The sequence below is a fragment of the Theileria equi genome (assembly GCF_000342415.1).
Source record: "Theileria equi strain WA chromosome 2 map unlocalized gcontig_1105316255037, whole genome shotgun sequence".
Taxonomy (NCBI): Eukaryota; Apicomplexa; class Aconoidasida; order Piroplasmida; family Theileriidae; genus Theileria; species Theileria equi.
In genome coordinates, this window is record NW_004668230.1 from 1,456,450 (window position 1) to 1,483,218 (window position 26,769).

At 40.7% G+C, this 26,769-nt stretch overlaps 15 protein-coding genes across 15 annotated transcripts, besides 1 other annotated feature; 9 read left to right on the forward strand and 6 right to left on the reverse strand.

Annotated features, from left to right (window-relative positions):
- Window positions 1-190: 190 nt before the first annotated feature.
- BEWA_041260 (hypothetical protein) lies at window positions 191-1,455 on the reverse strand (the record flags this gene model as incomplete). The annotated part of the gene is made up of 2 exons (XM_004833483.1): window positions 685-1,455; window positions 191-645 (listed from the first exon to the last, which is right to left on the reverse strand). The coding sequence occupies exons 1-2, from the start codon at window positions 1,193-1,195 to the stop codon at window positions 191-193; spliced, it is 966 nt and encodes a 321-aa protein (XP_004833540.1). The 5' UTR covers window positions 1,196-1,455.
- Window positions 1,296-1,316: a sequence feature (AT_rich).
- Window positions 1,456-1,614: 159 nt separating the features above from the next.
- On the reverse strand, window positions 1,615-3,606 carry BEWA_041270 (polyadenylate-binding protein, putative; the record flags this gene model as incomplete). Its single annotated transcript, XM_004833484.1, has 1 exon — window positions 1,615-3,606. The coding sequence occupies one exon, from the start codon at window positions 3,604-3,606 to the stop codon at window positions 1,615-1,617; it is 1,992 nt and encodes a 663-aa protein (XP_004833541.1).
- An 810-nt stretch (window positions 3,607-4,416) lies between these two features.
- Window positions 4,417-5,058, forward strand: BEWA_041280 (ribosome biogenesis regulatory protein, putative; the record flags this gene model as incomplete). The annotated part of the gene is made up of 4 exons (XM_004833485.1): window positions 4,417-4,615; window positions 4,650-4,723; window positions 4,759-4,826; window positions 4,911-5,058. The coding sequence occupies 4 exons, from the start codon at window positions 4,417-4,419 to the stop codon at window positions 5,056-5,058; spliced, it is 489 nt and encodes a 162-aa protein (XP_004833542.1).
- Window positions 5,059-5,163: 105 nt separating this feature from the next.
- On the forward strand, window positions 5,164-5,979 carry BEWA_041290 (co-chaperone GrpE protein, putative; the record flags this gene model as incomplete). The annotated part of the gene is made up of 2 exons (XM_004833486.1): window positions 5,164-5,466; window positions 5,503-5,979. 2 exons carry the CDS (start codon window positions 5,164-5,166, stop codon window positions 5,977-5,979), a joined length of 780 nt encoding a protein of 259 aa, XP_004833543.1.
- Window positions 5,980-6,009: 30 nt separating this feature from the next.
- BEWA_041300 (conserved hypothetical protein) lies at window positions 6,010-6,920 on the reverse strand (the record flags this gene model as incomplete). The annotated part of the gene is made up of 2 exons (XM_004833487.1): window positions 6,545-6,920; window positions 6,010-6,484 (listed from the first exon to the last, which is right to left on the reverse strand). Exons 1-2 carry the CDS (start codon window positions 6,781-6,783, stop codon window positions 6,010-6,012), a joined length of 714 nt encoding a protein of 237 aa, XP_004833544.1. The 5' UTR covers window positions 6,784-6,920.
- Window positions 6,921-6,947: 27 nt separating this feature from the next.
- BEWA_041310 (small ribonucleoprotein D1, putative) lies at window positions 6,948-7,701 on the forward strand (the record flags this gene model as incomplete). The annotated part of the gene is made up of 2 exons (XM_004833488.1): window positions 6,948-7,146; window positions 7,263-7,701. The coding sequence occupies exon 2, from the start codon at window positions 7,342-7,344 to the stop codon at window positions 7,699-7,701; it is 360 nt and encodes a 119-aa protein (XP_004833545.1). The 5' UTR covers window positions 6,948-7,146; window positions 7,263-7,341.
- A 259-nt stretch (window positions 7,702-7,960) lies between these two features.
- BEWA_041320 (mitochondrial import inner membrane translocase subunit tim44, putative) lies at window positions 7,961-9,297 on the forward strand (the record flags this gene model as incomplete). The annotated part of the gene is made up of 6 exons (XM_004833489.1): window positions 7,961-8,352; window positions 8,392-8,497; window positions 8,531-8,673; window positions 8,707-8,882; window positions 8,917-9,127; window positions 9,164-9,297. Exons 1-6 carry the CDS (start codon window positions 8,031-8,033, stop codon window positions 9,295-9,297), a joined length of 1,092 nt encoding a protein of 363 aa, XP_004833546.1. The 5' UTR covers window positions 7,961-8,030.
- Window positions 9,187-10,067, reverse strand: BEWA_041330 (mitochondrial import inner membrane translocase subunit tim17, putative). The gene is made up of 3 exons (XM_004833490.1): window positions 9,542-10,067; window positions 9,411-9,507; window positions 9,187-9,376 (listed from the first exon to the last, which is right to left on the reverse strand). Exons 1-3 carry the CDS (start codon window positions 9,909-9,911, stop codon window positions 9,328-9,330), a joined length of 516 nt encoding a protein of 171 aa, XP_004833547.1. The 5' UTR covers window positions 9,912-10,067; the 3' UTR covers window positions 9,187-9,327.
- Window positions 10,068-10,137: 70 nt separating this feature from the next.
- Window positions 10,138-14,411, forward strand: BEWA_041340 (conserved hypothetical protein; the record flags this gene model as incomplete). Its single annotated transcript, XM_004833491.1, has 3 exons — window positions 10,138-10,569; window positions 10,604-14,272; window positions 14,313-14,411. Exons 1-3 carry the CDS (start codon window positions 10,399-10,401, stop codon window positions 14,409-14,411), a joined length of 3,939 nt encoding a protein of 1,312 aa, XP_004833548.1. The 5' UTR covers window positions 10,138-10,398.
- A 62-nt stretch (window positions 14,412-14,473) lies between these two features.
- BEWA_041350 (conserved hypothetical protein) lies at window positions 14,474-16,245 on the forward strand (the record flags this gene model as incomplete). Its single annotated transcript, XM_004833492.1, has 8 exons — window positions 14,474-14,537; window positions 14,607-15,034; window positions 15,067-15,520; window positions 15,555-15,657; window positions 15,735-15,891; window positions 15,925-16,030; window positions 16,067-16,141; window positions 16,175-16,245. The coding sequence occupies 8 exons, from the start codon at window positions 14,474-14,476 to the stop codon at window positions 16,243-16,245; spliced, it is 1,458 nt and encodes a 485-aa protein (XP_004833549.1).
- A 955-nt stretch (window positions 16,246-17,200) lies between these two features.
- BEWA_041360 (signal peptide containing protein) lies at window positions 17,201-18,787 on the reverse strand (the record flags this gene model as incomplete). The annotated part of the gene is made up of 1 exon (XM_004833493.1): window positions 17,201-18,787. One exon carries the CDS (start codon window positions 18,785-18,787, stop codon window positions 17,201-17,203), a length of 1,587 nt encoding a protein of 528 aa, XP_004833550.1.
- A 606-nt stretch (window positions 18,788-19,393) lies between these two features.
- On the reverse strand, window positions 19,394-19,633 carry BEWA_041370 (hypothetical protein; the record flags this gene model as incomplete). Its single annotated transcript, XM_004833494.1, has 2 exons — window positions 19,394-19,524; window positions 19,567-19,633. 2 exons carry the CDS (start codon window positions 19,631-19,633, stop codon window positions 19,394-19,396), a joined length of 198 nt encoding a protein of 65 aa, XP_004833551.1.
- A 1,217-nt stretch (window positions 19,634-20,850) lies between these two features.
- BEWA_041380 (signal peptide containing protein) lies at window positions 20,851-21,836 on the forward strand (the record flags this gene model as incomplete). Its single annotated transcript, XM_004833495.1, has 4 exons — window positions 20,851-20,990; window positions 21,117-21,551; window positions 21,586-21,679; window positions 21,747-21,836. 4 exons carry the CDS (start codon window positions 20,851-20,853, stop codon window positions 21,834-21,836), a joined length of 759 nt encoding a protein of 252 aa, XP_004833552.1.
- Window positions 21,837-22,275: 439 nt separating this feature from the next.
- BEWA_041390 (hypothetical protein) lies at window positions 22,276-24,954 on the forward strand (the record flags this gene model as incomplete). The annotated part of the gene is made up of 1 exon (XM_004833496.1): window positions 22,276-24,954. One exon carries the CDS (start codon window positions 22,276-22,278, stop codon window positions 24,952-24,954), a length of 2,679 nt encoding a protein of 892 aa, XP_004833553.1.
- Window positions 24,955-25,510: 556 nt separating this feature from the next.
- On the forward strand, window positions 25,511-26,765 carry BEWA_041400 (transketolase, pyridine binding domain containing protein; the record flags this gene model as incomplete). Its single annotated transcript, XM_004833497.1, has 2 exons — window positions 25,511-25,818; window positions 25,856-26,765. Exons 1-2 carry the CDS (start codon window positions 25,658-25,660, stop codon window positions 26,763-26,765), a joined length of 1,071 nt encoding a protein of 356 aa, XP_004833554.1. The 5' UTR covers window positions 25,511-25,657.
- Between the last annotated feature and the right edge of the window lie 4 nt (window positions 26,766-26,769).

Consider the following 26,769-nt stretch of genomic DNA (forward strand, 5'->3'; position numbering starts at 1 on the left):
TTATTGGATCGTTTGCGGGTGCCAAGTCTCTCTTGTCTTCCATCTATACCATTCATACCGGGCGATTTTCATAGAAAAGGACGTATTGTACATTTCGATTCCAGTCGTAACGAACTAGATTCGCTTTAAAATCGCAATATTTGCCAAAAAATATGGGCGAAAAGCCCAGATAAACAAAGTACACTATACCCTAAAACAAGAGGGGGATGTCGGACATGTCCCCAAATCTGTTTCTAGGTCTGGCACGGTTTGAAACCTCTGTTGGATAAGAGCTGTTTTGCAGAGAATCGTCCACAATTCTGTTTATTGCCCTATCCACAATCATAGCAATGTGGTCGAAAATGGTAAATTCGTCATCGTCTACCGTAATATCACTAATCGTGGAGAGTGCTGATAGGTCACGGTTAACTGATGGGAAATCACCACTTTCCTCTAAATATTGGCGGAGACTAGTTTTCTTTTGCGATTTTTTGCAAGATAGCAAAGATATCAAATTGGTGCAGTCTCCTTTAGATTGTCTCTCGCATGTTTTCCCAGTCAATTGTGACTTTCCAATCTTCATTGCATCATCAGAGAGACCCAAACTATCAATTAGAGTGTGAATATTATGGTTCACCACTTCATCTACCGCTAATTCGCAAAAATCTACAGTGGTGTGATTATAAAACACAGATGCATACATACCTTGTGAGTCGGAATCGGCTCCAACCCTGCGTAATATACATTTGAATGCCGACTCTTGTTTATCAGTGTTGTAACGAGGTTTTATAACGAGTTCGTAATTAATCAGATTTGCACCAGAAACGTGTTTTTTCATGCATGTAACATCAGGTTCCGTGGAGGTCTCCTCTCCTTCAGCATCTGATGCATCCAAATTCGGTCCAGCATCCTCTCCCTTGTATTCACTGGTCATTGTCCTGTTGGGAGAGAGATATTCCTTGAAGCTTGCCTCAAAATTCTTGATACTGTCCAGAGAGTTTTTGCTTGAAAGGGAAAGAGAAGCCGGCAGCATTGAGAGCATCCTTTCATCAGCTTCCTCGGCACGGTTAAGATCCACAGTATCATCGTCGAATACCTCAGAATCTGTAACTATGGACATGGATTCACCCAAGTCGCTGTAAAATACACTCTCCTCGATTGAGGACGCGGGCTCAACCTTACCCTTTTTCTTTCTCCAGAATCCGCAGAACTTCATCGTTCAAGTGTGTACGGTTCGTTAGTCCCAAAATGTGTGCGTGCAAATCTATACTCCGGATAACTAGAACTAAATCTACAGTGTTTCAAGGTCTTGCTACATTTAAAATATTAAAAATTATCTATACACCCAGTAAGAGTCACGTCTATGCCAAAAAAGGTGTGAATGAAGTCACCCTAAAGCTACAAGCTCCCTAAAATGACAAGTTCGTTCAAGTTTTGAACAATTTAGATAAATAGAAGCCAAATGTTCGCAAAAGACTCCATGGACTGACGAGACCCACGTTTGCATCCCAAGTCTGTCTAGGGTGCACAGCCCAGTCCCTCACCAGGGACCAGCTCACAAAGTAAAGCAAAGGACTGACGAAACAAAGAGTACAACTGACACCTAACTAGCTATAAAGACAAATGTGTAGAGTGTTAAGATGCTTGCTTGAGTACGCGAATAGCTTCGTCGATCTTTGCCTTAAGCCTTGCGTCATCTTCCAAAAGCGCCAAGAGCTCGGCATTGTCTATTTCTAGCATCATTCCAGTGATTTTTCCTGCGAGGTCCGGATTATCCCTCGCTACAATTGGGAACAAACGTTCTCCAATCATCTGCTTTTGGAATGCTGTGTCATCTAAATGTGTAGTAGCATTTCCTTGCATAGCAGGCTGCATTGTTTGCTGTCCAGGAGCCTGTGTAGGCATACCCATGTTTGGATGCATTGGAACACCCATTGACATTGTAGATCCAACCTCCCTGTTCCTAGCCTGAGCAGTAAACTTGAATCCAGAGACAGGGGCATTCTTTGTAGGCATAACCCTCCTCTGAATGACGTTTGGAATTGTAGGCATTGCAGGGTGAATATTTGGAGCACCATGCGGAGTGACCTGGATTCCTGGGTGGATGTTGGGTGTTCCCTGGAGACCAGAACGCAAGCTTGGGCTACCCTGCATTCCGGAGTGCAAATTTGGACTTCCTTGCATTCCAGAGAGGCCAGCGTTGTTTGGTGGAAGAGGTGAGCCAGAAGACAAATGCATATTTCTAGGCATCACTGGGATGTGAGATTGAGGATACATCCTCACTCCCCTACCTGGAACGCCTACACCCTGTGGACCACCTCTAAAGCCCTGACCATAAAACCCTGAGGCGTCTTGATATCCTGGCACTCCGTGGAGTACAGATGGAATTGGGCCTTGATTCATGGAATCCCCATTCCTGCTCCTCGATGATTGCTGAAGTCTCGACAGTCTTTGCTCTTTCTTTTCAGCTAATCCAACATAAAGTGGCTTACCCTTGACAATCTTAAGATGCATGCCAGCAATCGCCTTGGTTGCCTCCTCAGGTCTCGAAAAGCATACAAATCCAAAGCCTCTTGAGACACCGCTGGCATCCCTCATAATCTTGCAGCTGGTGATGCTTCCAAATTGGCCAAAGAGTTCCTGAAGACTCTCATCCGTAAAGCTATCATCAAGATTCTTGATGTAAAGGTTGGATGAAGCCTTGCTGGCGATACTTCCATCCAGACCGCTGATATATTGGCTCTTTAGGAAAGCTTGTCTCTTCGCCTTGTCCTGGTGTGGGCATACCAAAAGTGGCTCACTGCCTTCCTCAAGTTTAGTACCATTTAGAGCCTCGACTGCTTCTTTAGCCATCTCTGGCTCGGCAAAGTTGACAAAGGCAAACTTTCTACCCTTCCCGTCTTCCTTAATCATCATGCTTGTAATTTCACCATACTTATCCAAAAATTGTTTGAGAGCTTCTTCATCCCACGAAACCGGAAAATTTCTCACATACAAATTGGTAAATACATCCACTGAGGCGGGGTCCCTGTCCTGCTTCTTAATAAAGGGGGAAACCTCGACCTTCTTTCCACCAATGACCATTCCATTAACTTTTTCAATAGCTTCTTTGGCGCTTTCTTCGGTGTCATAGTGGACAAATCCGTATCCCTTGCTTACTCCGTTTTCATCCATGGCGACCTTGCACGACAAAATTGGGCCAAAGTGTGAAAACGTGTCATAAAATGCCTTTGTGTCTATGCTACGATCGAGGTTCTTAACAAAGATGTTACCGGCGCCAGATTTCCTAAGAGTCGGATCCTTGTTGCTCCACATGATCCTGGTAGGATGGCCTTTAATGTCTATATAGTTGAGAGATTCCAAGGCTGCCTCGGCATCTTGAACGCTGTAGTAGTTCACGTAGGCATAACCGAGTGACTTTCTGGTAATTGAGTCTCTGCATACCCTAATCGATGAGACCGGACCAACACTGTTAAAGACTTCATACAAAATAGCCTCAGTGACATCTGGCTGCAGATCACCTACATACAAACTTGCCGAGTTGTATAGCTGCTGATTGTCCCGTAATCCGGGTACCTGTGGTAGAACCACCACGGAAGAATCGACTGCATTATGTGGACCGGCCATTGTTAGACGATTCTATGCCTACTTGGTGTGGAATGATGGAGGTGCGAACGTTAAAATTGTAAATTCAGTGGATCAGTAGATACAAGCGTGGAAAATATAAAACAACTGCTACAGCCCTAGTTACGATAAATTTCAAATAAATTATAGCATGTTCTGCATACAGGGCCAAAATACTACTCAAATACAAACATCCATACAAATATACAACAGTTTTTATTTTCTATACTATATAAATGATTATCCGGGCACCAAAGCATTAAAAACGAAAAGACCGCTGGCCTTCACGTATTGGGGATGGGGGTCTGTCGTTTTATTGGGCCTGAACCTCCGGAACCGAAATGGGCCACTAAATCGATGTTTGGCACCAAAATTTGGGGTTTTTGTAAATGTGTAGAATATTTCCAAGCTTATATATCTTGAATTTCAAGTCTATGGAGTTTTAATTGATTTATACTCCATCGCAAATAGACAGTAAACAAAGGAGCTTGACCTTCTACGCCTAAAAAATGTAATTTTGACATCTTCCTCAAAACTCTTCATCCATATGCTATAGGAATCCTTCAAAAATTGAGAAGGTTGACAACTTGGACTATTGTCTCAAAAATCTTATCGCAATAGACGCCACTCCAACCACTTTAGAGACGGTTGAGGGTGAAAAGTGAGTGATTACAGGCTTTAACATGAGCATTCAGGCTACTTGGACTAAGTAGGGATAATGTACAGCTGCTCATCAATAAGATCTTTGCGCTTCCCCGTACCACAAACCCTGATGGAGTATTTGCAAATCTACCGACGGATGACGCGATCGTTATGCCAAGAGTCTTTCCACTTCCAAAGCCAAAGGTCAAAACCAGATGGGAGATGTTTGCAGAGCTCAAGGGCATCAAGAAGCACAAGAGATCCAGAAAGGTCTATGACCCCTCAGTGGATGACTGGGTCCCTCGTTGGGGTTACAAGTCCATAAAGAAGAACAAAGTCAATAGACCTCCCATTATAGAAGTCAAGGATGGTATGTTCTGCGTCTCAAGTATAAAACTACATAGGCGAGGAGGGAGACCTATTTGAAAAGAGATCAACCAAACAGTCCATAATGAAGGCAAGGCAGAAAATGAGAGAGGTTTGTTTCCCCGAAAAGTTATATAAAACACTCAGCTCCGTAACAAAATGGAGGCACAGAATCCCGATGATAGGAAATCGCAATTGTTTAGAAATCTCCAAAGGTTTGTCTATACATTCTTCACCTGGTTTACACATCCATTACGCGTTATTATTCACAGCTTGTACTCTCCTAACATACTTTGCAGGGTAAAAGAGTCCACAAAGGGCTGTGGCAAGTTCGGCAAGGGTGCCAAGAATAAAGTCAAAATCGCAATTAAGAGGAAGCCAAAGACAGAGTCTTTGGAGTCAGAGAAGAAATCATACCTCTCAAGCATAAAAAAGTTACAACTTTAACTCTGGGCCACCCGAGTGGTGTGCTTGGCCCGACCTCTCGGGAGTTTGCCCTAAACTCGGCCAATATCCATTATTTGCACTTTTCGTATATATAAATTTGCAAAAATGAGATTTAACGCAGTAAGCCGCTTTGGTTGCAGCGCGTTGCGTAATGCCTGCAGACCGTTCGTCTCTGGTGGAAGATTCCACACCAAAAATGCGCTAAACGGATATAATTCTGGATCCAGCGTATTATATAGACCATTTTTGTTGAATGATTTCAGGTTGATGTCGACAAAACAGGAGAAGACTGACGAAACTGAGGAGAAGGTTAATCAAGAGGTCGAGGAAGAGGAAGAAACCCAGGAAGAAGTCCCAGAAAAGAGCGAATTGGAAGTTTTACACGAAGAAAATGTGGAGCTAAAAGAGGTATGGCACAAGTACATGTTTATTTCCACCATACAGAAACTTACAACTCTAGAGAAGAAGCTAAAGGAACTAGAACTAAAGTATAAAATGTCCCTAGAGAACTGTGACCATCTATGCACCGTATACAAAAAGGAAGTCGAGAATACCAAGGTTTATGCCATCACGGAATTCGCCAAGAACCTGTTAGAGGTGGCAGACACATTCGAGCTGGCATTCAAGAGCATCCAGCTTGGTCCGGATGCTGAAGCCACAGACACTCTAGACCCAAAGCATGCTGAGTTTGTGAATGGAATCAAAATGACTGAAACCATCCTTCACAATGTCTTTGAAAAGTTTGGTGTCAAGAGATATGAAAGTCTGAAGGAGACCTTCAACCCTCAAGTTCACGAGGCAATGTTTGAAGTTCAAGACGGCAGCTCAAGCAACACTGTCGTCCAAGTTGTACAGAATGGATATACCATAAATAACAGGATACTACGCCCTGCAAAGGTTGGAGTTTCCAAAAGAACATAATTTATTAAAATAATATGCGATTAGGGACAGTTATGTGAGCATGTCGAACTTCTTAATTGGTCCCGTATCACTTGGAAGACCATCGTCATGTGATTCGTAATAGTCTCTGCCAGTGATCATCATTCTCTTTTGCTTTCCAAATAGTTTGTCATCTACACCCTTTGATATAATAGACTCCTCGCTCGATAGATCAGTGAGTACTGTCACCTTTGAACCTGGATACACCCTGTTTATTAAAAACCTGAGATAACACTTTATTCCGTGTTTTTCCTTTATTGGTCCACTGTATAGGAATGCAAAATGCTGCGATTTGGCGCCAATTATCTTTAATACACCGCAGCCGTTATCATTAAAAATTTTGTAAACACTCTTGATTTTCTCAAACTCCTCCTCATCTATGTCAATACCTCCGCAGGCAGTTTCAGGGCTGGTATAGACGTCTTCCGAAGCTCCTAAACCTTCTTCCTGGATATAAGGCAAGATGCCATACCCTGGGACGTGATACCTGAAGAAGAATGTGAGCAAAGTTTAGGCACGTGTTCTCATGTAGGACACACAAACGTACGTGTTCTGGGCAAGTCTGTTGGCATACTGATAGATTAGCGGTGTGTTAATCCTCATCGGTCCTCTTTCAAACGCTTGGTCGACTTTGCGTCTTCTTTTGCGCCTGGGTCCATCATCAAAGATAGGATACCCCCAAGACATCCAAACTCGGCCATTTCTTGCATGGCTGTTTAAACCTGTCAGTATGTAGCTAAAAACATCTGTTACGCAGAGTATGTACAGCAAACAGAAAATGTTCATATCAGAAGATACAAACTCAGCGGCTAATCGTGCAAATCAGCTTGTATGTAACGTCTACATTTTAAAAAAGTGGCAGGGAGGTACAATGGATAGGAGTGTGTGCTTGTAAATGCTACTAAATAAGAAATAATTCATGGAATCTCATGGGGCCATAGACATGGCAACGGCTGGTCATTTATTATTTAATGCAATAGAAATCACCGATCATGAGACTATTCTTGTAACACTTGTTGAGTGTGAATTTCAATTATAGCCTCGTACCATTGTGTATACATCAAAATTGGTGATTTTGTACTAAAAGTTGCATTTCTACGTATATTCAATGAATATTTTCTGCGGATTCTAAATCTATAGCATTAAAAGGTACGTATTTGTTGGTATCTCTGTGATATGTTCGCTGCTAAGGGGTATTACGGCCCTACTTGGCTTACTAGTCGCGAGTGACCCATTAATTCTGCAAAAATTCAACAATTCTTTAGGTTATCGTAATAATAGGCTTATAAAAGCCCTGTAGTTCAATACATGTTGCAAGTATAATCGGTTCAGCAATTTTATAAGATGAAGTTGGTTCGCTTCCTTATGAAACTGGCAAATGAGTCAGTCACCTTAGAGTTAAAGAACGGTACTGTAATGACTGGTACCATCATCGGTATAGATATTTCGATGAACACTCATTTGAAGAATGTAAAGATTGTCAAAAAGGATAACTCCGTCATCCTCTTGGATCACTTGACCGTCAGAGGGAATAGCATTCGCTACTATTTGCTCCCAGATAGCATACCACTGGACACACTCTTGATAGACGATACACCCAAACAGAAGCCAGGAAGGCCAAAGCTCACGGTAGGAAGAGGCAGGGGCAGAGGAAGAGGTGGTCCCATGCGTGGTAGAGGCAGATTTGGGGGTCCAAGGCATTAAAAGCTTTTCTTTATACCTGCACGTATGCATAACACCCTTGGTATGTTGCCACAAATCGCCAAAATGTTGCTCTGTGAGAGCAGCTCTGGCAATTGCAGCAGGCGCTGCCATATGTGTATCTGTCGTAAGCATCGTATTGATACATATCCATTCATAGAACCAATTGTCCCGCAGCGCCTCCCGTCAAGTCGTCTTTGGAGCTCCTGCCGTTTGTAGGGATTCCACCGTCGCTCGTCTGCCCTAAACTTTATAAATTTTTAATGAAACGTAAATGTTGTACCAATCCACAAGTTTAAAGCATGGAAAGGTGATTTAATGTAGAAATTAACATGAGAGGTATAACGCAGCTGGTAAATTTTGGCAAAAACATCCAAAAACTAAATCGCAATGTACAAGGCCATCCTATTCGGTATTTTTCATCTTCAGATTCCTTTATGCAAACTGTCATTAACCAAGTCAAGAGGGATCTGGAAAAGGATAAAAATTTAAAGGAAGCCATACAAGAGTTGGAGAATAAAGCCCATATATCCGAAAAGTATACAAAATTTACAAACTACCTTTCCAAAACAAGGGATTTTGGACGAGGATGTATCACAAAAATCGCAGAAACCAAGGATAACTCAAAGATTATCCAGTTCTGCCTCCAATCTGGTAGGTTTACGCTCGTTATTCCATTATTTCTTCTTATAGCAAAAAGTGCGGCAGTTGGAATAGATAAAGTGGCCAGTATGCTACACGATGAGAAGAAACACGCAAGAGTTTTAAAGGAAAGATGGAAGGCCAAGTCCAAGGAGAGGTAATTTGACTCTATACGTCACAATCTCTTTAGAACTGAGGCTAAGGAAGCTACTGTTGCTGCTGAAGTAGAAGCTGAAGTCAGCACTGAAAATGCTCTCGTCCTAGCCAAGGAATCTGCATGGGACAGATTCGGAAGTAAGCTGCGTGACATGCCATTTTTGAGAAGTGTCTTTGGTAAGTCTACAATTGCACATTATATCGTCACAGATAACCCATATATTGGAAGCATTCTTTCAAAATCAACGCTTTCAACTGCAATCCAAGATATGAAGCGCTTGGATCCTTCATTTAATATTCCCGAGCTTGTGGAAATGGTAGAGCATGTAATCGCACCTCATGTAGTCGACTGTTATTTGCAAGGAGATCACGAATCTCTAAAAATTGTAAGTTGTCATTCTCGTCTCTAAAGACATACAGCACTGTGGAGAGTGTGCATTCAACGTACTCAACACCTCAATCAAGGAGAGAAATATACAAAAACTCAGTCTAGATCCCTCTGTGCTGATACTAAAGGATGTTGAACTCAAGGGCGGAATGAGCGTCCAAGAGGGGGATCCATGGTTCATTTTCAATTTTACAACACAACAAATCAATTGTCTGAGAGATCACAAAGGGAATGTTTGTGCAGGTATGTTTCTAACAATGAAAAAGCATTAATTTCTAGGTCAAATTGACGATATTAGAGAGGTCGTGTATTCCATGGCAATCTCGAGGCATCCAAACATCAACGTTGAGACTCTAGAATACCCCTATATGATCCATGAAATTGCAATCATAAGCAACCGCCCATCTTGGTAATCTAGTAAAGTTTATATACACAATAAAACATTATGTCGGATTAGTGTTTATTGGCATTGCATTATTATCATTCGTGTTCCTAAACATAAATGTTTGCAATGAAAAGAACAAACTTTAATGCTTTCTGATCCTGGAGCTGCTTCTGAAATTGATGCCTAGGTGTGTCACCAAAACGAGTTCCGATAATGACGGAAACAGCCTCTATGATACCTAAGAGAAAATGTGCCAACAGCGACCAACTTACTCAACAATAAACCACCAATGAGGGCGTTCCTGGAGGCATGTCTCAAACCTCCTCTCATGGCCAAGACACCGCCTGTAGCGAATCCACTTGCAATTGCGTTCCAATGGTCCTCCTTTTTACGTATAGCTTGAAAGGTGCAGTCAAAGGAGGAGAATGTACCACCCCAAACAGCAAAGTTACCGCCAAGAACGGGAGCCCTTGAGCTAGCCGCATATAAAGCGTTTTGAAACATAACTCCCCTCGGAGCATTGTACAGGCCTTTGCCAAAATTCCAGAGAAAGCCGCCAATGCTTCCCATTCCAAAGGCACCACCCATATCTTCGACTATCCTATCAGGACAGGGCTCTCTGGACAGATCACGTCCCTCCATTCTGCTGTGGTTATTATGTAGGGACCAGTACTTTTTCTTTTTCAAATACGACGCATAGCCACGAGAAACCGAGCTTCTATACCATGAAACACGTATGGCAATACTACATTATACAAAACCATGTAAAGAAAGGGTAAAGTTGCGATTCATGAGTGGAAGATCAGAGATTTAAAGTCTATGTGGTACTCCAGGCCGGAGCGATTGTGGGTAGGGAGCCGTAGACTCCACTCGCTATTATCCTCAGTCGCTGCTGCTATACACATAAATTCGTGGTATAATGTACACTATAAATCCAGCGTTACATATGGAATTCACGCATCCATCCTCTGTGCTCTTCAATTTCTCAAAATCGTTCTAAAACGGCACATTTTTAATGTCAGTAGAATCCGTCCTTGTAAATTAAATAATGTTCACCAACATACCGCAGTTTGTGCCAATTCGAAGGCATATATCTAATCGAATCGCTAACTAGGAAGGTATCGTCAAAATGCTACTAAGAACGACGTACTCGAGTGAGGATCTGCACGAAGCTGTAGATTCCTACTTGATTGCTGAGAATCCGTACGAAATGAATCGCCATCGCAACCACATCCTACTCTCGGTGATTAATAGCAATGCGATGCTATTCGTTTCGATCATTCAGGAGAAGTATGACGCTGTAAGTTTGTTCACTCACCTTTACTTTTCCTTAGGAGTCGGATCTGGTCGAGAAGAAAAAGATTGTGGAACTCCTCTACGAGATTGTCTCGAGAACGGAAAAGATTTTTGACTTTTTTCCGGTGCTAACCTTCTTGTCAAAATGCGTAAAAATTACGCTGTGTTTGCAGCACTCAGTAATGGCAATAAAGTCTATCATGGAGAGGCACATGAATGTTGATGAAATATGCTCGCAGATGGAACAAGATTCGACCCTTGTGGAGAATGATAGTGTAAACAAATTTAAAAACTTGATTAATTGGTTGTATAAGTCCCTGTTAGATTGTAACATGTACCAGTATAATCGAGAATGCAGAATGGACTTTTTGTGGATCACTCACTATATCCTGGATTTTCAAGTGAAATACAAAATTTTAGACATTGATAATATAGTTTCTGAAATATGTGATGCAGTCAAGGGAGAAAAAGATCCCCGTAATTTATTATCGCTATTTGAATTAGTTTGTAAAGTCAGCAAAAACATGGCAACATCGGACACAGAGTTTGAAAAACTGGCAGATTTAGTCACAATATATTTTCCAGTACAATTTACACCTCCAAAGAATGATAAAGTTGGTATAACACCGCTGCAGCTAAAGGATGGGTTATTAAAGTCCTTTACATCACACCCAAAAATGGGTTTTCATATTATGGAGGTTCTTGTCGATTCTCTATACTCTGAGTTTTCATTGCCTGAGGAATCACTTGCAGTTCTCTCGGATGTCCTATACTTTCTTGAAAGCTGTATACCTGTCTATGAGGATTGTATCGACAAGTATATAGACTCCTTTATGGAAGTGGTAAAGATTGAACTTTTGCCGGTAATAGCTCCATCCACGAATGAAGAAGAATCCCCGCCAAATGAACCTATTCCAGAGATAACAATTAAGGATACCCTGGATGATACCCCTATAGGAATTCTGGAAATGAAAAGAATTGGTGAAGTGTATTACCACAAGTGGGATTTTGTTGACAAGAAGCTGAACATTTATGGTAAATTGACAAGGATGTTTTTTCAAAATTTTTCAATAATTGATGAATCATCCAAGAACCTATTTATAAAATTTTTAGGGACTCTAAAAAACTCCTTGGTAATGAATATTCAAGATGCAAATGTAAGTGAAAATGCTGGCTATATTTTGGATATATTGTGTGAATTTAGCAACTTTCATATGTCCATCATAGACTTTGTAATTGCTCCAAGTATTTATGAAATGGCAGTTTCAGAAGAGCTGAAAAGTAATACTATTCTACATCTGCTTCTGGGGAATTTGGTATCAAAGATTCTAATGAATAGAAATTTGTCTATAAATAATGAGCATATTGATAAGATGATTGATGTTTTAAAAACATTTTTGAGATCCGAGGATGATTTAATTGCAGCGTTTGGGTTGAAATTGCTTATTCTGATCGCTTCATGCTCAAAATCTGCATTGCTACATGACCTTGCTTTATATTTGCTGGAAAAGACAAATTTTCTAATGTACAATACTTACTTTGGAACTGCAGATACGTTATCTGCAAAGAAATGGGATGACGAACTTAGATTAGTTTTGGGCATTCAGTTACTCATTGTTATATACAGAAACAATGTCAAGAAATGTCACCAGGTGGACCAACTTTTGATTAAAATGACAGAATCTATTTTTGATAATGGGTTTGGGGAGAAGAATTATTACTATGTCTTGGCAGAAATAACACACCATCAGATTCCATTTAGGCGTCTATTTTTGTACATTGATTATAAAGTGTTTGAAAGGTTTATTTACATTTCAAGATCATATTCATACAGTCTTGAAGAAGGCTTGAATGTTTCTAGAGAAATTGCTGAATTTATAGGAATAGCATTTTCCAAGTTGCACAATCCAACCTTGGTCAAATGTCTAGTTAGACTATGTACCAAATGTTTGGAACATTCCGTCTTGAATACTCATTTAGATGTTGAAAATACCATTGTGATTGGGTCTTGTTTGAACGTGTTCTTGGAAAGGATACAAGTGTTGCCAATATTGAAAAACCCTTTTGGAGATTCCGAGGCTCTAATAGAATATATGGTTCAAAGTCCCAAGGATCCGGAGCATTTATCAGAATTATACAAGGATATATTCAAGACTAACAAAGAGTTATCTAAATATGGAAAGGATTCACCCATATTATTTACGGACGTACATACAGGAATAACATTGTACAATAATGGGAGGTTTGATATTGTATCGTCTGTGACAACTCTAAACTTTTTACTCCTTAGAGTATTGAAGGCATATAAGGAGCTATGGAATTTCGCGATGCAAGTCTCTCAGTCATCCAAAAAGTTTCTGACGCGGTACATTCCTACACTAATTACAAATCTGACAAGGGTAGTATCAAAAAATATGTTGGAGAAGCGAATGGATTTTGTACAAATTTTCCCCTATTTACAAAGGTCTGTTGATATATATCCAATTATTCTTAAATATAATGTTGATAATGACACATACGTTACAAGGTTTGTGGATCCAGCAATGAGCCACTGTAAAGTTTGTAATTGTATTCAAAAATTGGTCATTATTGGACTCTTGTTAATGAGGGAGATTTTTGATGAAAAGTTTTCCTACCACGATATTTTTGATGCTAAACCGATCGATGCAAAATTATATACCCATTTAAAACAACGATGTAGAAAAGAGCCTTTGTATCCTTTTCATAATTTGGCGGTATCCCTCTTGAAAATTGATGCGATTTTAATGTGCATTTATAAACTTGCAAGTCAATGCACAGATATTTTTGAGCATATAAAATTTAAAGATCCTTCATATTTCTCACTGCATATTTACTTTGTCTCAAATAAGATTACAAACGTGCAACTTTCCAGGCATATTGTTGAGAATGGGTGTATAAACTACATTTCTAGATACGTGACATCATTGTGTCCATATGACTATGGGAAAATATTTGAATCTCTGAGTATTGCAAGTGTTAGTGACCCAGAAAGGGATGAGACCTCTGGAATGGAATATTCGGATTTGTTCATGTCCTTGGTACCGCTTCCCCTTGATTCTGTTGATACTCTTATTACAAATCATCTTTTGCACCTTAGATTTAATTTTAATGTTTTTGGCAGTAATTATGATCTAAAGTATCTCATTTTAGATGCCTTATTTTCTTCGCTAGGTACGGAAACGGCAAAGAACCTTGACGTTTATGGAATGGACCACATGGAAACAGTCAATAGCATCATTCTCATTTTACTTTCCCTTGATATTTCGGATGTTATCAACTTTTATTCTAAACACCTGAGATATATTGTAGAGTTATTTGTAAATTTGGAAATAAGCTCTGTGGTACAATGCAGTAATACCAATTATTTGAGTTGGCTCTGCAAGAGGTTCATCATACACATTTTCATAATGGTACTCAAGGCGCTTGCACACATCAACGGTCAAAAGAAGAGCTATAGGGCTCATGTATATGGATACAAAATTTCACAATCATCATCCATTGTTCGTGATGAAAAAATAGAGTGGCTATACGGCATGTTCCAAGAGAATATGGAAATTGTTTTGGATAAAACTGCCAATGTTGCTAAAAATTGCAAAGTTCCATTCTGCAGACTCCTTTCAATTCTCATTATCAGCTCTCTAATGGACAATCAACGTCTAGAATTGACTCCAGAACGAAAGTCTCAGGTTTGTTTTTCCTCACATTACGCGTTACATGAATGCTCAGGTGATAAAGGGACTCAATGTCTGTCTCGGAGACTCTAATAAAAGGGTACGTAAGGTCGCACTCCTGTGTAAACGAAAGTGGTCAAGCGTGGAATCCTAGTCTGTGTTGGCACAAGGACTGCTTTGCATTTTTAATCTTTTACAAATGAATTTACATTTTAAATGGTAAAACATCCATTCTTTGTTCCTTCTCTCATAGGAACTACGATTTTGTCGTCTTCAACAGGTACGAGTCGAATTCACACCTACAAAACACATATATATATCCATTCTTCTCCCACTAAACAACGCATAGATGGAACCAAAGATGTTTATAAATGGAAGAATCACCCATTCTTCGATTATTACTCCAAATTGGAGAGTTTGTTGAATGTCAAGTTCAGTAAACTGAGAAATGTCTCGTTTCACATGAAACCGATCGAACTACACATGCAAAGTCTCTGTGAACTACTCAATAAGCAGAAAAAACATTACAAAGACCCCTTGAATTGTGAGAGAGCGATACCAACAAAGTCACAGTACCTCAAATCGTTCGGTTTGGACCTCTCTCTCAGCTTAGAAGAACTTTTTGATGAATCAGAAACGTCATTAAATTCGAATGAACAGCCAAATCACTGGTCCTCTGTATTACCGGCCAGATTTATTGAAAGGAATTATGAACTTGACTCGAAATTCGATCGGCTCGTACACAAGTCATTTGCACTTTTAAAGAAGCACTGGGTGGTATGTATACTCTACTCTCTAATATTCTTCAGGAAAAAGGCTACATGGACGAGGATGGTAATCTACTGGATGAACCAATTTACAAGTTTAATCTCGTTTCTAAAAATACCCTGGGGACAAATGTTGGTGCAAAGAGCGCCCCTTATCTGCTTTTAGGTGTTAAAAGACGTTTTGGATTTTTTAAAAGGCATGAAAACAAAGAAGAGGTCTTTTTGACTGAAGATTTGTCTTCCAAAGATGATTCGAGCATATCGGATCCATATGATATTTCGTACATTCCTGATCAAATACCCTCTACGGAATCTCTTTACTCCATAAATCAGTCATTGGTTACTCATGGAGTTGCTGTAGTGAGGAAGGTTTTCACAAGGGAACAGATTAAGCAAATTAAAAAAATGTTACACATAAAAACTACACTGGCCAGAGAAACTGCATTCAAAATTTTGGAAGTTGATCCAAACGTTTCAGCCATGAAATATTCCAGAGGTTTGTCATGCATTTTTCGTGCACAAGCATTCAGGTCGCATACACTGCATTTTAAGAGGGACCTCCTTCAACGAACTTATCTCCCCCCTTCAGGCATTCTGGATGCCAATAGTGTATTATAATATGAAGACCAATAGGTTTGTTGTGTTCTAGCATGGAATATAGAGAATTTTTAGAGACATTTTTCTATCAAATCTTCAACTCATTCTATCAGGTATAATTTGCGCATGCTAATGCAAACACATTTAGATACATTGAGCTATGCAGAACCGTGGCATAGAAGTAATCGTCGCTTTGGCTTAAATGTAGTTGTACCTCTAGATGATATTGATGTCAATGGTGGGAGGATCCAATTTCTCACCGGGACACAGGTTTGTTTTTGAATTGTAAATGACAATATACAGGGTGATTCAAACAAAAATTTTGCCTACGAAATAGGTCCATCTGGAGTAGATTTGGAAGTCGGAGATATTCTCATTTATAATTCTAGTATTCTACATCGCAATACAAGTGGGTTTTTCACGTATATTGATGTAAAACTTGCAGTTAATGAAACAAACGTCTGCCGGAGCATGTTGATATTTACATACGATCACACGGATACTCCTCCACCAGGCCAAGGTATGAACTATGTCGCCCATAAACATTTTTCAGGAACCACAAGGTCTATATTTGATAAATTCTACGGAAACTTTGTCGTAGGAATCAATAAGATGTTTTATTAGTCCTTCTATGTGTTCTGACTGTTGCTGCGGGTAAAGTAGCGGAAATATTCCAAATATACACTAAACTCGCCAAACCCAATGGTACCACATGGAGAACATTGGTAGAGACTAGATGGATCTTTGAAATTTAAAAGGCTCCAAAATACTTGGTATAATCCTCTCTCATTTGTTCCAATGCCATTTGTCCAGACGTACAACCAAAGGTAGCGGAAGAAATAGAATTTGAACAATCTGCAGAAACGTTGATACCTTCTTGAGCAATTCTATGTCAGCCTTACCGTGATCACCTGAAATTATACACAAAATATTCTCGGGTTTGTATCCCTGGGTACCTTCTCTCGTTTCTGCATACTCTCCTATTTTGTACCATACACCTCTATACTGAGAACATAGGTACATAATGACGTTGCCACTATCAATTGGGATCTTTTGGTTAATTCCCCGTATGACACAGGAACCTCTTTAGTGTTCAAGATTTTGATTATTGAGATAGTGGTATCTATCACATTATTAGCTTTATACTGTAAAACAGTCGCCAAGACTAATTAAGCTGTCCTGGGCGTATGCCTTATATGGGTGGTTGGTACTCTAGTTTCTCACTCTTCAGGAGTCCAAAAATTTACTCATTTGCTTATACATGAATCTCTTGGAGGAAAAGGGAATATATGATGGAAACATGCTAATCATCAATACATAGAAGTGTAAAGGGACCACCATTAATTAAACATGCACACTCTCATTGGACTGTGGACAAGATACCGAATTATGGTACTACATTATTGGTAGATGTCCATTAAAATTCCTACAGAACATTCACTGTAGACTCTCAATAGGAGAGACTGATACATCAATGCTGACTTTTATCACTGATTTTAAAGAGTAGTCGAGAGAGGGTATATGTGTGCCATTATTGAGAAGATCGAAGTAGAGTAGAAGGAGATTCTCCTATATAACTCTAATCCATAGCCTCCGAAATCCTCTTCCATTTACCACATTCCTTCTTGAATTCTACTTTTCTTTCCTTATTCATTTGAATGTCTAATTTCAATGTTTCTTGATCACCTTCAAGTCTAATTTCTGCCCATGTACAGTTCTTCTCATTCCCTCCAGCTTGCCAAATAACATTTTCGCCATCCACTACTTTGGTTACTCTGGTACTTCTGGGATCGAAAATCCCTATAGATGTGCCATCATTACAATTAGAAGAATAAATGCCTACATCTGTATTCTCTCCCTTCGAAATATCTAGAGTTTTTTCGGGTTCATACTTCTCCTTTAGTTTTTTGAGTCTAATTTTATGCCTACCTTCACTGCCATTCTGCCACTGCTTTCCATCATGGTATCTGTAGATCACTGAGTCCTTGGTCTTTATAACGGCAAGAGTAGGTTGGTCTCCGTCCATATACAAGATAGCTGAGAGACACATCACATCCTTCTTACCTGGCCATATTGTATCGGATCCATAAGTAAGTTTAGAGGTACCTTCCTTTGCCAGAAGCCTCAGAACATTTACACCATCTTCCAAAGAGCCCAAGACATCAAAGAGTGACTCATCTACCTTGTCCAGGAAAGCGCTTACAAACTTTCCTCCTCTAATCCCTTTCTCCTTATCAAATTTTGTCTCGTCGATATCCTGCCATGCTCCATTTACCTTTTCAAAGTACTTCTTTTCCCTCGAATTATTCTCTAGAACGGTCACCTCAAGTAGTTGTACATCTTCCTCATCGTATAACACACAAGAAAGGCAATAGTCACTGTCTCTACCAGCCCATAGTCTTTTATCTCCATCCTTTACTTCAATTATATTATGGCCAAGCTTAGGGAAGAAATTCTTGGCGGCAACATCCAGTAATTCTACTTCAAAGATTGTACATTCTTTGGTATCCTTATCGTCTTCAATGTTTAGGATTAAAGTCCCCTTGAATTCTGCAGTAGAAACTAAACTTCTCATCTTTGCATCATGATCATCACAGGATACCCATTTAGCATTCTTTAGTTCAAGATAAGTTTCCTTAGGAGTACCAGATAAAGTAGTTACTAGAAGGACCAGTTCAGGCTTCTTATCCTTGTTTAGGTAGACTTTAGCATGATCAAACTTTTCTTCCTCCTCAGCGATCCAGACCTTTTCCCTACCATTCACGAGCTTATAGACGCTAATACCATCTTTTGGAACCACCAGCCTTATCATATTACCAGCGAAAGTATAGTCGAAGGATGGGCACTTGTCTTTATCTGGATCAGAAATGTCCAAAGTAGTAGTGTGTCTAGATGTTTGAGGAACTGGAGATTCGTCCACTGCCACATCTTCTACCTTTCTATCATTAGATCTACGAGCCAAGGATTGCGTATACTCCTCTTCATAGGCAATTCCATGGGCCATATCCCAGACAAGTCTCTTGCCGCTTGATCCACTTCTCCTTGTCTCCATTTCGGGATAGTCGTCTAGAACCTCAATAACTGGTATATCAGTGACAAATTTGGACCTCTTGCAATGGCAAAGTCCCAGTAGACAGGTTACCAGGAGAATGGAAAAGACATTCATCTTCCCTTAAATGCTCATCCACTAGGACACACCATGAGATGTTTGATGAGGATATAGTGTTTTAGGCCCGTGACACTTTGAGAAGACGAGTGGAAGAATGAAGAGGAGGAAGAATAGACAGTCCATGGGGTACTGGAATAACTCCTTCTTCTATTCTCTTCTTCCTGAGTCATAATTTCCTCTACCGAGCTGCCTAAATGTCTTGACTATTAGAACAAAAGCAAGCGATCCCAACATATCGAATTTGGAAGAACAATGAGCCGGAATATTGGTGTAGTAGAGCATTTCATACGACCTCATAAGATCTTTTATGGACTTTAAACAGGCAAATAATGGCCGTTCATAGATTACTGCTGGATGGGCGGTCACTAATATTCATACTAATGGCTCCTCCATTGCAAATTCAGCGATACTCCGTTAAAATTCCTCAGAGAATGGTTTCGAGTATATGACCTTGCCGTTTCCGTCATAGATCATGGCACCATGTTCATACACACCTGGGTTGTCATTATATCAAGTATTTGCAGTAAATCATATCCTATGAGTCTAGACGTGATGTCTATAGAAGGATAAGTGAGCCTCAAAGAGCCTCCTAGTGGTTATGCACTAAAATTCCTGGTCTTCATAGACAATGAGTAGAGCCTCTGATTTACCCAAAACTTTGCATCTGACATTCTTGGTAAAGGATTCACGGACACATTTTAATCCACCAGAAAGAGCACTTCCTAACCAAAATCCTAAGGACTTAAAGAACCCATAGTCTTTAGTAGGCCACTTACTCCGATCATGCTCATATTTGGAATAGGTCTTAAGGTAACCATCTCCAGTGAAGGCCAAGACTATCATTAAACCTTGGGATGTAAATGTGTTAACAGATGAATAAGTACCTTCTCTCTCTTTACAGCATTTGCAGTTATTAGATATACATTTTTTGGGATCACAAGCTCCGGAACCTCCTTCCTTGCAGTTGCATCCACAGTTCTCTTGGCAGTTTTTTGTGCAGTATTTACCTACTTGCTGACCATCCTTAAGCTTATTCCTGATGACCAAACTATCTTTTAAACAGACAACTCTTACATTATCTTCACTGCAAGGTCTTCTGATTCTAGTGAGTATAAAAAGTACTCTTCCGCACTAACTGCTTAATTTTACCATTTTCAACTGTATGAGTACATGGCCAATAGTTTTTTAGATGGTCTATACTCTCCTTCCTTTCAGCCTTTAAATAGGTAGCATAAAATCCCGTGTGTGAACAATGTGTCGCATTTCCCGAAAACGTTCACCTTTACTCTTGCCATTAAAACAACGACTGCTTAGCTAAGGATAGATTCTAATCACCAGTAATTTCATTATAAAAACCCGATAAATCAATATTTTGGCCTTAAATGCAGTTATTAAATCACATTATTCATTAGATGGCAGAAACAAAATCTTCACTTTTGCATTCATTATTTCACCAATCCACTCGTTCTCTTTAGCTAGTTCCTCACACTTTCTTGAGTATATAAACAAGAGTACATTCACTACTCTCCAAATTGTCCTGATGCGTCACCAGTATTCTGGAACTGGACTGTTTATGTCATCACGGATCCACTATTCATCACCCTCATGAGTGGTTTACATGGCCTCTCTAGCCATCTTCCAGATGATTTCAGGATATTTATGGATTTAATGGCCATATTACTCACCCAAAGTCCTCCATATGGGCCACAGTTGCGCATTGGACCGACTCTTGTCATTACAAGATTCCGCAATTTCTATCAATTCTCTAGCCAGTCTAACCCCTTACTGGCATAATACGGGATCCTTAGATGAACTTTATAGCAAATACAAGATTGTTAAGCAAGAGATGATGCATTAGAGCTCCGTAAAATGGCGCTTGACATAGCCTCTTTCTGACAGTTTCGGAGGTCCAGACACCTCGCTAGAGACCTCCAGGTGGTCACCAGGTTCGCAGACATGGCTCCTATACTGAGCTATACTCGCCCATTAGCTAAGCGCACGGAATCACCATTTCTTCACCCGATTGGATTTGGGTGTGGCATTCCTCAGAATACATAAACATGCCTTGGCCATTCTTTCTCCTCCTGTACATACACACTGCATTTTTACATGGAAGGGATGATGTAAGGCACATTGGAATCCACAAATTCCGATTCAACGACAACGTCGCAAAGTTGGCCGACGTTCCTCTAGACGTCCCGTAAGTTTCATTCCTTATCCTCCACCTCTATGATTTATACAAATTTCCATTCCATAATCATCGTTTATGTTCAATTCTTGCGAATTTCATAAATGTGTGTGCCGAAAAACCGCAAATTTGCCATAGAAGGACTGTCGACCCGAAAAGCGTCAAGAATGATGAAAACGTAGACAAGAAGGGAGGAAAGTCAGGAATTAGCGATGAAAAGGTAAACGACAGAGTCGTCAAGACACAGGAGAAAGATGAGAATGATGAAAAAGGTAAAGAAGAAACAAAAGACGGCGACGAAAGCCACAAGGATGTTAAACCAGAGACTATCAGTCCATCTGATAAGAAACTAGCGGATAGTGACGTAAATGGAAGCGTCAATGCCACAAGTGGAAACCCAAACATCCTGAATGGCAATTCAAGTATCTCTGGTAACAACGTAAAGTCATCAAAGAGGCCCTCATTCCTCAATTTCGAACATGAAAAGGAGATTAATCACGCCCAGGCAATTGGATACACAAGTTCGACGTACCCGAATCCAACCACTGACCCTCACTTGTGTATACACTCAAAGTACGCTCTTGCATTACGCCACACTCGTTTGTAGCGATGTTAAAAGTTTTCTTTGCGACCCTGACGGGATATTGAGTGATTCAGAGCAGATTAAACTCAATAGAATACTCCTCAAGTGTAAAATTCGGGTAGGTCCTATTCCTAATTCACCATCTTCACTCTCTACTCATGCATGTTCTACATTTTCCCATCCAGACATTTGTGGCACTCGCATTAAATATTCTTGTTGGCTCAGAGGATCCGATAGAGACGCAGAAACAATTTGGAATCGAACTTGAAAAGTGAGTGTCTGTGCATATCCACAAATGGTACATTTATCTCCTTTTGCACAATCACTCTGAACATCGTTCTAAAATGCTTCCTGATGACTGTTAATACATTGTACACTGAATGTTTTAGGAAATACGCAGAGGCTCCGGACGACTCTATATTATTGGTCTATGTAAAGGTACCTTGATTTGCAGCTCATCAACTCATTTATCTAGGAGTTCAAAACACTTAAAATTATCGCAGGAGGTATGTTATTCTATTCATTCTAGGACTATCTGGCTGGAAGAGTGTAAATGGGTGAATTGGAGTGCTGATTGTACTACTGACGACTGTGTTGATAGTTGTTCATCTTGTTCTGTGGATAGTCTCTCTGACGGTGAGCTGGTTGTGAGGAAGGATGAATGAATGATTGTCTAGGGATGCTGAGTAAGGGAACTAGAAAGTAGGATTATGAATGTCCTCAATAAACATAAAGAGGAAGTGTCCAAAAGGAGAGAGTCCGGGTAATTGCAAAGATAATGGAGTTATATATGCAGAAAAGGGAAACCTTCTAGAGCCTGCTACAGATTATGGGTATGTCACCCACGGAAAACCTTTTGGACCGGTAATAACAGATCTTTACTACGGTGAACATGAACTTCAGATAGACAATGGTGGAGGACCCACTTCATTGTCTACTAAACGCCCCGATGCATGGGAAGTAACAACTTACTACTCTTTTACACATGATGGTGGTGAGGAAATAAATAAACCTCTCGTCCTCAGAGTACAAACTATTACCAGCGCCGGGTATACGTGGTATGAAAATACCGGAGATGGTATAAAATGGAGGAAGATTGAAGGCTCTGATAAGTTTCCTAGCAGTGACACAGATCCTGCTAGTCTTCAGTTCAAGAATGAACTAGATAGGCTTGCATGTAAACTCCACGATCTCCATTCTGTTGACATTTATGAGAAAGGCAATGGTGAGGGAAAATACTCTTGTCCGTGCAAAAATATTAATGTGGACATAGAGAAATCTCTTAATAAGGATGCAATAGATGGGTACATCTGTTATCTGCACACATACAACCCTAATATAACAAGGGCTAGATATAGGAGTACTCTTCTTACATGGAGAACTGGTAAAGGTGCTAAATATGAAGCATTTTCACTCAGTGACAAAACCCTTAATCTCTCTGTTTTCTACTGGGATAAAGATGAAGATCATACAAAACCCCTACTTATGCAAGTATATGTTGGAAGTATGGAAGCTGGTCTCTTTGGTAATGTACCAGTTTCCCTAGGTAATGATGGTAGCAGTCTCAATGATAGATGGAGTATGATAAGTGATCATGAACCAGGAGAGAAGATATATGCAGATACCCTCCACAAACAAAGGTGCAAACTCTTCCATCCAGTGATCATAGATGTCTCTCAGGAAAACAGCTATATTAATCCATACTGTGAAAAGAACAAATGTACCAAGGGAGGATCTCCTGATAAAGTAATTGCTGAAAAATACAATGATCCTCAATATGAAGAGCTCAGTTCGGGTAAATATAGTGCTTGGAAGCACACCTATAGGAATGGAGAGCCTTTTACCGTAACTGGTTTCATTAATGGTTCTTCAGAAGGTACGGATCTAGACGAACTTATACTATGGAATGTTAAAGATGTAGTGGTTTTCTTGCCCTCTTGTAAGACATTCAATGATCCAGCTACAGAAGCTCCTCTTGTAGTCCGTGTTAGCAGTAGGAGTGGATATAATTATAGGTGGTCCAATAACTATTGCACAAAGAATGGTGGTAAGTGGGAGCTGGAGGGTAAACTAAAAAGTGAGGTTCCAAAGATACCTGGTAATCTTAAAGCTACTCTGGAGATTGCTAAACAACTAGAACGATCAGAACAAGAATCAGAACTACGAGAACATTCTGAGGGACTAAGATCCAAAGATACTAAAGACCTTGAAGAAGCTGAGGATGAGGGAGAAGAGGAGGGAGCTAAAGAAGGTGAAAAAGGATATACTGTTCAAGAACCTGAAACTCTTCCTCATTTTGCTAAACTAATAGGATCCAAACATAAAGAAAAGGAGGAATCACGACTAGGAGCAGAACTACGTTCTGAAGTACCACAATCAGCATCTGAAGAAAAGGTAAAAGATGAACCATCTAGTGGTAATGAAAGTTCATATGAAGGAAAAGGTACTCCTAGTCCTGCTGAAGTTACTGTTCCTGTTGTTAGTAGTAAAGCTGAAGATCTTGCCAGCGGTAGAACTACCATCTCTGAATTTCTTGCACATAATGGTGTTCAACGTGAAGAGGTTCCCGCAGCTGACTTATCTGACCAGGTTCTTGATACAGAGTCTGAGACCAAGATTCTCCTACAAGGCACTCCTGTAGCTCAAATGACTGAGGATGCTGTAGAAGTATTTACTAAAAAACTATGGGAATTTTTTGATCCTCTTACCGAGCTTAAATCAACCCTTGCTGGTGCTGCTAGTATAGGTGCTACAAAAGCGGCTTATCACCTGGTTAATGGTATTGAAAGGCTTGGAAGAACATTTTGGGAGAAAAATAAAGAAAAATATGCTGAAAGAGACCCTAAAGGAGGTGGTAAAGCTGAAAATCTTGAAGCTAAAGTTGAAGAAGTCTCTACTCATGAACCTACCGGAGAGAATTCTGATGTTGGACTTCAAGGAGCCCCTGAAGGTAAAGTTTCCTCTACATCTACTCAAGGTTCTCAACAAGAATCTGATCTCCTATCCACCAAAGCTGGCACTCAAGCTGGAGGCTCTCCTCTTGAGGATCAAGAAAAAGCTGAAACTGAAGATACTGGCTCTGTATCTACTGAAGAAAATTCTGTTGCTGAACATACTCCTCCTGAAGAAACTCCTCAAGCTAAACCTGCTCCTCAAAAAGCTGAAGCTCGTCCTGAAGTTGCTGCTCCCAAAGCTGAATCTACTGCTAGACTTGAAGACTCAGGCTCTTATGCTCCTGGAGCTCCTAATCCTAAATCTGATGACTCTACTAACATTATTAAGATATCCATAGGAGTTCCTGCTGGCATTTTTGGCACTTCTGCCTTGGCTTGTTTCACTGGATGGAAACTTTATAACCGCTATAAAGGAGATCCTTGGGTTAGACAGATTTAGGAGTCTATGGAGATACTCTAGAGGTACTAGCTTGGATACTGAGTAGTTTGTCTAATGGAGTACTTCCGTGGTAAAAGAATCTTGTAAGGAGTGATGACATGAATGGCTACCCTCGAGAAGAACCACGCCTACTAGCCCACTCACTGACATCCTTCCAGCTTCGCAACCCACGGACGAAAATCCCTCAGTTACACATTTTCCTCAACCATACCCCTTCACATTAATTCTACAGGCAACGTGACTCCAAGGGTTATTTCAGAGGTGTGTAGGTCTATGGTCCATGTACATGTGTTAGGACAAGATATTGGCGCTGGAGCGCGAGTTTGACGAAAGTACAAGGAGCACATTCGAGGCCCTTGAGGACATCATTGAGAAAATCAACGGCAAGACAAGCTCACGCACAGGTACAAGTCTTGTAAACCCACAGATTCCTCCTGGCTCAAGGAGGCCCTTTTGCGCGGAAAATCACAAATTTCAGGTCTCGTCTTTTGGTCGTGTGTAGCGGCGCTCCTGGTCATCTGGGGTTTTTATATGGCACGTGAATACTTTTGCTGACCGTCTGGCCAGAACGATTTTGTATTTCAATTTGTATACAAAATTTACGTTTATCGTATTGTGTCCGTCCCTAGTCTATGCTAGTCGTCGAATCCGTCTCTGGACTCGAGTTCTCACTTGGCAAAATCGATAGCAGATAAACGTCACGATGTGCTCGATCTTGAGGAACGCAATTGGCAGTATCATGCCCAGAAATGCGCTGAAATTCGCACGTCATGCCTCCACGGCCGCCGCGGGGCCCACAAAGGAGATGAACATGTGCACAGCCATCAATGACGCCCTTCACATCTCCATGGCCGAAGATCCAACGTAAGTTTCCGCTTGTAGCTCACAGATGACCATGTAGGACCTGTATATTTGGAGAAGACGTAGCTTTTGGCGGTGTCTTTAGGTGTTCGGTGGGTCTCCTGGAGAAGTTTGGAGCACACAGAGTTTTTAACACGCCCATTTCCGAGCAGGGTATCGCTGGATTTGCCATTGGAATGGCTGCGTTGGGAGCAAATGCGATTGCTGAGATCCAGTTTGCCGACTATATATTCCCAGCCTTTGATCAGATTGTAAACGAGGCTGCCAAATTCAGGTATCGCTCAGGAAGTGCATGGGATGTTGGCAAGTTGACCATTAGGTCTACCTGGGGAGCTGTAGGTCACGGTGGTTTGTACCACTCACAGGCTCCAGAATCCCAATTTGCGCACGCAGCAGGTCTCAAGATTGTCATTCCAAGAGGAGCATACCAGGCCAAGGGTCTGTTGTTGAGCTCCATCAGAGACCCAAACCCAGTCTTATTTTTCGAGCCCAAGGCACTCTACAGAGCTCAAGTTGGTCAAGTTCCATTGGGAGACTATGAAATTCCTCTCTCCCAAGCTGAAGTGGTGAAGGAAGGCACTGATGTTACTCTTGTTGGATACGGTAATTCGGTTGCCTGGATGCTCAAGGCTGCGGAAAGGGCAGAACAGGATCATGGTATCAAGGCTGAGGTTATTGACCTCCAGACAATTTTGCCATGGGATGTGGAGACCGTGGAGAAGTCTGTAACAAAAACTGCCAGACTTATTGTTACCCACGAGGCCCCCAAGACTGTAGGTATGGGCGCAGAAATTGCAGCTACTATTATGGAGAGGTGTTTCTTTAAATTGGAGGCGCCAATTAAGCGCGTATGCGGATATGATACGCCATTCCCGCTTGTGTATGAGAAGCTTTATTTGCCCAATGAGCACAAGCTTTATGACGCCATTGTAGACGTTTGTAACTCTTAGTTTT

Bases quoted from the DNA above. Each gene is read 5' to 3' on its own strand.
- BEWA_041330 (XM_004833490.1), bottom strand. From the start codon at position 9,911: ATGGAGGGACGTGATCTGTCCAGAGAGCCCTGTCCTGATAGGATAGTC. The intron at 9,508-9,541 runs GTAAGTTGGTCG...ATTTTCTCTTAG, and splicing joins CATTGGTGGTTTATTGTTGA to GTATCATAGAGGCTGTTTCC. The intron at 9,377-9,410 runs GTTTGTTCTTTT...ATTTATGTTTAG, and splicing joins CAGGATCAGAAAGCATTAAA to GAACACGAATGATAATAATG.